A 7500-nucleotide genomic window follows, 5' to 3' on the forward strand; every position below is an offset into this window, starting at 1 on the left:
TCATAAAGATTAGATTATTGAAACATTGATTACACATCGTACCTCTTGTTTCAACATCTGTCTTATGAATTGAAGTTTGAAAATATTAACAAATGATTGTCTGTCTGTATGTGTTTGAACTTCACAAAATTGTAACTGTTAATATTACCTTTCCTTTTGATCTGGACATTATATAATTTTAGTATTTCAATATTTAAGGCTGTGTCAGATCACATCCAATTTTATATTAGATGATACTTTTTAAATATTCATTGGAGGAAAATAATGTATACAATTACAGTCACCTTTCTTGCCGCCATGTTGATATAACAGAAGATTTGTATAAACCAACCGGTATTGTATTCTGAACAGCCATAGTCTTGGGTAGTGTTGATTATCACAATCCTATTTGTCTTTATAATGATTAGTGGTAAGAAGAGGGAATCAGAAATAGGGATAGAACCATATAATCTAATGTATCTTTATTTACAGGTGGTTTTGCATTTGTGTATGTTGCACAAGATCTCAGCAATGGCAAAACCTATGCCTTGAAGGTAAGATAGTGATGTTCCATTTGCATATTGGTGTTTTGATTAGTGTGATTAGTTATTCCCTTTATATGGTTAGATATGTCCCATATTTTTAATCTAATGAAAGTGTAAAACACTTCAGAGACATATTAATTATATTATTATTTTATGAAAATTCCCAAAGATTACATCTGGATCACATTGTATATAAAAAAACATATGATATAGTCTATAAACTTTAACTCTTGTTTATCTTTTGAATATCTGGAGATGAGGATTGATGATTAGGATACTGCATTGTTCTCTTACTTTTCACACCTTTTTCAGCGACTGCTTGGTGCAGATCAGGTTGCCTGCGATGCGATTCGGCAAGAAATAACAATATCAAAACAGCTTTCGGGGCACCCACACATTGTTGATTTCATTGCTGCTGCAGCCATTGACAAGACCCAGAGTAAAGAAAATCGTAATGAGTTCCTTTTGCTCAGTGAACTTTGTACAGGTATGTTGTTATATCTTAGAATATATAGGAAAGTATTTGAGGCGGGAATGATTGTGCCAAGATATGTATTTCATCCGTATAGTTTAAAGTTGGCCAGAAGTCCTTGTTCACCCCACCATGATGGACAAGTTTCATGGAGTAACATCACTTTATTCCTTCATGTGTAATTAGGTCATCATACCAAACACTAATTAGTACCATGTATATTACTCATATATCATACCAGAAGTCTAATGAATAATAGAAAACACACATCTTAAGATGGTGACATCTCAGGATGTTGCCTGTCCTAGAGAGCACAAATTATATTTCATTGGTCTCATAAAAATATGCATAGGCTTTACTCAGTTTTCTTAACTAAAACAGGAGGATCTCTTGTGGATGCTCTTCGCCTTCTGAATGGCAAGCAGTTGTCAGTGCCACAGGTGGCCACCATTATGTACCAGACCACCAGAGCAGTCCAGCACATGCAGGTATGTGCTGAGTTTTTCACCATGATATTTTATCTCATGGCAGCGTACTTAAAGTAGCATGTAGTGTACGCAGAATGTTCTAAGACTGATTACTGATGACATAATGCTTAGCTTTGACAATGTAATTTAAGACATTTTAAAGAGAAGCATGAAAGTTGTTTTAATACAACTTTGTTTTGGCTTATTGTACAAAAATTGAAGGATTGCTTCTTTTAAGTGTAGATTAGATTTTTTTTTCTTAAATAAATTTGACCCTATTTCTGAAGTTCTTGACACAGAAGGGTTTCTAAATTGCTATAGTACAAACGTTGGATAACTGTAGTGATGCGTTGTTTAATTATGTACACTAACATCTGTGATTGTGTTGTTATAAGCCTTGCCTAATGAATGGCAAACTTTTTTGTTTGACAGGCGCAAAACCCACCCATAACTCACCGTGATCTAAAAGTAGAAAACCTTCTGATAAGTGAATCTGGTCATATCAAATTATGTGACTTTGGATCTGCGATGACAAAAATTTATGAAGTTGATCTTGGCTGGAGTGCAAACCAACGAGGCTTACTAGAAGAAGAGGTAAGTTGGGCCAGATATAGGTACTGCACAGTCCGTTTTTGTAAGAATTTCAGAATAGCTCGGTTTTCTAAATATGTAAAAAGTTATAAATGCTTGGATGTGATTTTTGAACAGCATTTATTATAGATTTTTATGGATATTTAAGTGCACATTACAAAATTACTCTTCTAGTTTGAAATAGAAATAAAAATAGCTATGATATTTAAATATGATAGCAGTATTCATTCCACATTTCTTGAGCCGCGATGCAGTGCCAAGTAATGGAGTCACTAATAACCTCAACCATTTCCAGATGGCGCAGCACACAACGCCAATGTACCGTGCCCCAGAGATGCTGGACACGTGGAGTAATTACCCGATCAATGGCCAGGCAGATGTGTGGGCCCTGGGATGTATCTTGTACTATCTCTGTTACCTTAAACATCCCTTTGAAGATTCCGCTAAGTTAAGGTAGCGTTTTTGTATTAACATTTTCATAGATTTGAGTGATTTGTATAAGAGCCCTTTGAAGATTTCGCTAAGTTAAGGTAGCGTTTTTGTATTAACATTTTCATAGATTTGAGTGATTTGTATAAGAGATAGGTAAATTGTGTTTTTTTTATTGGATTTACCAGTTGGTTAGTGGTGACTTTTGGATGATTTTAGAGTTTGTTATTGATCCTCTTTTTTTTGTCATTCTTCAACCAGTACTCTTGATACTAAGATATTTTTATATCCATTGCAAGAAGTTTCAGATCTTCTTGACAGGGAACTGCTTAAGAAGGAAATTTGGTGCCAATGAGCCTTTACATTCTCTGCCATGAATTAAAGTAAATTATCCAAATCATTGATTGAAAGCTAGTTTAGCTCTATAATAAAATTTATTTTTGAACCCTGATTTAATTGTGGCTGGAGTGATGGCATGGTTTTATGGATGTTTCAAAGTTACTGATATTTATTTTAGAGGCCACTTAGCCCTATATAAGTATAATGGAGGGAGGTGTTAATCAATTTTAGGACTCAGTATTTAATGCAGATTGTAATATATTGTAGCCAAGCTATAGTAGAGTTAAGCATATACTGAAACATTTTGTTCTTGTCTTTTTCTCACTAATTTTCAGCAAACCTATAAACAACCTTCCTATTCTTTGCACCTATCTTGATGTCTAACAATTCCCCCATTTTCTCCAGAATTATAAATGGAAATTACGCAATACCAGCCGGTGATGGCAAGTATGAGTGTTTCCACGAGCTCATTAGAGGTACCCTGAAAGTTGACCCAAGTGAAAGATTTAAGGTGTCTGATGTCTTGGAGAGACTGGCAGCTATTGGTGAAACTAAAGGATTTAGTATGAAAGCTCCCATCCAGATTGACTGCAAGAAGATTGATTTAACAACCCCAGGTAAAGGCTTCGCTGTACTCACAAATTTTGAATTTTTTATGGAATATTGTTAATGGTGTACCTGCTGTGCACTACAGGTTTTTAATTATGTCAGTTGTTGGAAGGTGTGTATATACTTTTAATACACAGATCATTAGAAATATCAGTGGTATTATTTCAAGCTCAGACTTTATTTTGGTTGCAACGTGTAATGCTGTCATCTATCTTAAAATAGTAAAAGTTGTTTTTCATGTGTGTGTGTGTATACTCTTTTATCATGTGAATTTGTAAAGGAGTTGGATTTTGATTTTCAGAAAAATATGTTTGTTTCCCAGTTTTACAAAGGTTTGGACCAGTGTTTCCTTTTTATGGGATAAATCCTATGAAAACTCATTTTTTTTTTTCAGAATCATTCAAATTGAATGTTATTGATTGTTTTGTGATATTTATATGTATTTTTGAGAACCTTGTCATTGTATTACCTGAAATGAACCATTTATGGAGCACGAAACTTTCTACAAGAGGAAAAAAATCTAACTGAGCTATATCATAATATTTGCATTTTTCATGATTTAAAACTATAAACGTGTTGCTTGTAGACCCCATGGAACGTTCCACCAATCACGCTTTAACAAATAGTCTGAAATGGGTAGTTGAAAGTGCAATACCATTGGAACATTTATTTTCCAGTCCATCAGCCTGAGAGTAATGGAAGACTTGGTGAGAGACGCTCGGGTGCGCCAGATCGGCCTCCTGCCAGACCCCCAGCCCCGCGATCTCCTGTACCTCAAAGACCCCCTCAGCCTCAGAGGCCTCCGCCCCCCGTGTCTCATCCTCAACATGGTATGTATACCTTTTTATTCTCCCCCTCTTTCTGTCATGATCTTTTCATTAGTAATGAATTATGATATTGATAATCTTTATTTCTTACAAAATGAAAATGTGGGCAGTACATATGATTAACAGTTAATTAATTGTGTCAAATCAGAACTTTCAGTTAATGCAGGCAGTAAGTTTCCAGTTCACATACACAGACATTTTAAAAGAGTTCATATTGATCATGCTTTTACTCAAGTGTTTGATATCAGGCTTTAGACTTTGCAGCAGGTTGACTACTATTTTACTGTATACCACAACAGATGTTAGAACATCTCACTGCATACAGTGCTGACAGACTTGACTGCCTATCTAGACAGTAGTTTCCTAATACCATTATTATTACTTCACAAAGCTGATTTCAAATAAGAATTCTGAATTTGATAACCAGCAGCAGACAGTAAGCACTCTGTTGAATTGCACATAGAGGATGAGTTTTTATTTTATTTTACAAAGAGTGATTGTGAAGGAATCCCATTTATTAATTGGAAAATTATGGAATGAGGTGAAATATCCTATTTTATGGGGATTTGGGTTCATTATCTTAAAATCAGTATTTCAAGCATTTAGCAATATGGTCATATTTCTATGTTTTGAGATTTATATGAAATGAATTAGAAAATCTGTTCCTTTTTTCTGTGATTTGATAAACATTAGTCTTGGTCTTATAAAGCTAATATAAGTTATTCATGACCTAAAAGGCATTATTAAAGCTATGTAGTATTGAATTTTGTTGACTTATTTGGTGTGCTTAGCATTGTCCAAATAGAATTGTTATTGAAGGGTTTAAGACCTTGGCCTACTGCCAGTCAGATTTAGAGATTTATTTAGCTAATTTAAAAATAATTCTGTTCATGATATTTTACTATACGTAAGCCAGTTATCTGTATTAATTTCATTAACAAGAAGGTTGAATGTTGAAGTTGGCATTTGATAATATTGAGGACTTTTTTTTTTTTTGTTGTTGTTGTTGTCCAATATCTAACCTACTGTTTGTGGATCACTAAAGAATTGTGCCATGGCCCATAGGTATTACCTCTACAGTGATTTTATGTGAAAATGATTTATAGTAAAAACAAGTGTTTAAAATGTATCCAGTTGATTGGCAATAATTTCATTTTTTTGTTAAAGACAAAAAAATCAGATATCATTTTAAAGCATACCAAGCTAGATAAATCATAAGTTGCAACTTCATTTTTTTCTGCCTTGATTCATGGGGAAGGGGAGGGCTGACAGTGATATGTTTACAACATATATTGTAATGAGGAAATAAGTGTTGGCACAATATTTTAGCTTAATAGAATTTTTGGCATACAGTTTAGCAAACATGTACATAGTTGGCAACTGCCATGCTGTGCAGGCTCTTACTTACAGCATTGTAGACAGCTGAGTCAGTCTCCTTGTGGCTCACAGTCAGTTGCAGTGCTGTTGTATAATGATGTTAGTGTGTTAAGTGTTGCTTGCTTTTGTATGGTTTAGTGAAATAGTGTTAGAATACATAATGATAAGAGACTGGACTAATGATGGAAACCAAACTTTAGGAAGAGGAAATTTAGTTTTGTAATGTAAATGAATCTGATGGTTTGTACTAAAATGACAGGAAGTGGGAAGTAACATCATAGTATCTGTTTGTAGACCAATTATATTGGCTTAATGATAAAAGGTTTTGTGTTGTTTGTTTCCATAGGATGCAATGGGTTTATGATTGTGCAAATTAAATGTTATTTTTTCTGATATTGGTTGTAGTCTGTTTTTTTTCTTAGGTAATAGATACTTTGATCTCTATTTGGACCAGTACCTTGTAGGAGATGATAGATTATTAGTACTTTTTTTGGCCAACCATGAAAAAAATGTATGTTTATCATAGATCCTCAATTGGCACTTGCTTATTTAGAGAAGAAATGCTTTCAAAATATAGAGTTGTATTTTACCTCATATAGATTAAATTCTAATATCCATCGTGTATACTTTAGCTTTATATAAGATTATGAAACAGACACTTATTTCATTATCATGAATCATTGCAGGAATGGTTGGCCAGTCTCAGCAGCAGGCATCTGCAGGTGGAGGTGGCTTGTTTTCATCCATTAAGGGCTATTCAGGAAGTATATTTAAGAACATCAAGGATACCTCAAGCAAAGTCATGCAGACAGTGAGCCAGTATGTTGTATTTCTTTCCTCCAGAAAACTTCTCTGTTTTGGTTATCGTTTAACTTCCATCAGAAAATATCTTGGAAAGACATTAGGAACAGCTGAATATTGTTAGTGTTTATATTGAGAAATCATGGAAGACTCTTACGTCATGTAGCTGTGTTGGTTATGTTTTTGTATTGGTAATGTTTTAAAAATTTCTCAATCAATTATTTGAAAAGATGCAGTACAGTTGGTATTTGATTGTGCAGCTAGATTGTACCATTCCTCTATTTTTCGCTTTCTGCAGATCTATCACTCGAACAGACCTGGACTTGTCACATGTAACATCACGTGTCATAGCAATGTCCTATCCTGCTGAAGGTCTAGAGTCAGCCTACAGAAACCATGTTGAAGATGTTAAAGGTAATTGGTCGATATCATTAATTTACCATTGTAGTAATAGTTGAATGATAAAAGGAAGATACATTGTCAGAAAAAAGTTAAATTGAATAGCTGTTAAGCTGTTTACTCTTTTTTCCTCATGACTTCAGCCGTGTATCTTTTTTTGTTTAAGTCTGTTAAACCTTTTATTATTAAGTGGTAGACTTTTTCTTCTATTGTATTGTATAACTTTTTTGTTACCTGTTTGTCTTGTAGATATTTGACTTTTTATTTGCCTTCTCTGTTAATGGATCTTTATTCCATTTCACCCCAGCTGTTTTAGATGGGCGTCACATAGGCCACTATGTGATCTATAATGTCTCTGGGCGACAGTACCACTCAACCAAGTTCAGCGCAAGAGTCGTGGAAGGCAACTGGTCAAGCAAGAAGTCACCAACCCTAGGGGCACTCTACAACCTCGCTTGTAGTATTTATGATTACTTGATGAAGGATCCCAAAAATATTGTTGCTGTACACTGCATGGTAAGTAAAAGGGATCTGATGACTATTTGTGTGTTCATATTATGTGAATACAAGTTGTAGCTTATTTCTCAGTAAATTGTAAATTGTGTTTATTATTGAATAATTTTTAAAAGATAATTTAGAGAGGTTGAATTTTTGTGTTTGGTCCA

At 34.2% G+C, this 7500-nt stretch overlaps 1 protein-coding gene across 1 annotated transcript in view; it reads left to right on the forward strand.

Moving 5' to 3' along the window:
• Nucleotides 1-7500, forward strand: part of aux (cyclin-G-associated kinase) — a 30166-nt gene that overhangs the window by 3308 nt on the left and 19358 nt on the right. The window contains exons 2-11 of the mRNA XM_086531294.1: nucleotides 472-533; nucleotides 837-1011; nucleotides 1378-1484; nucleotides 1896-2057; nucleotides 2350-2507; nucleotides 3228-3439; nucleotides 4109-4261; nucleotides 6322-6454; nucleotides 6735-6850; nucleotides 7143-7351. Coding sequence (XP_086387420.1) covers nucleotides 472-533; nucleotides 837-1011; nucleotides 1378-1484; nucleotides 1896-2057; nucleotides 2350-2507; nucleotides 3228-3439; nucleotides 4109-4261; nucleotides 6322-6454; nucleotides 6735-6850; nucleotides 7143-7351 — 1487 coding nt within the window. The remainder of the gene's footprint in view (nucleotides 1-471; nucleotides 534-836; nucleotides 1012-1377; nucleotides 1485-1895; nucleotides 2058-2349; nucleotides 2508-3227; nucleotides 3440-4108; nucleotides 4262-6321; nucleotides 6455-6734; nucleotides 6851-7142; nucleotides 7352-7500) is intronic.

This window comes from Penaeus japonicus, unplaced genomic scaffold, assembly GCF_977035675.1.
Source record: "Penaeus japonicus unplaced genomic scaffold, GWHDUDI00000001_assembly GWHDUDI00000035, whole genome shotgun sequence".
NCBI classification, from domain to species: Eukaryota; Metazoa; Arthropoda; class Malacostraca; order Decapoda; family Penaeidae; genus Penaeus; species Penaeus japonicus.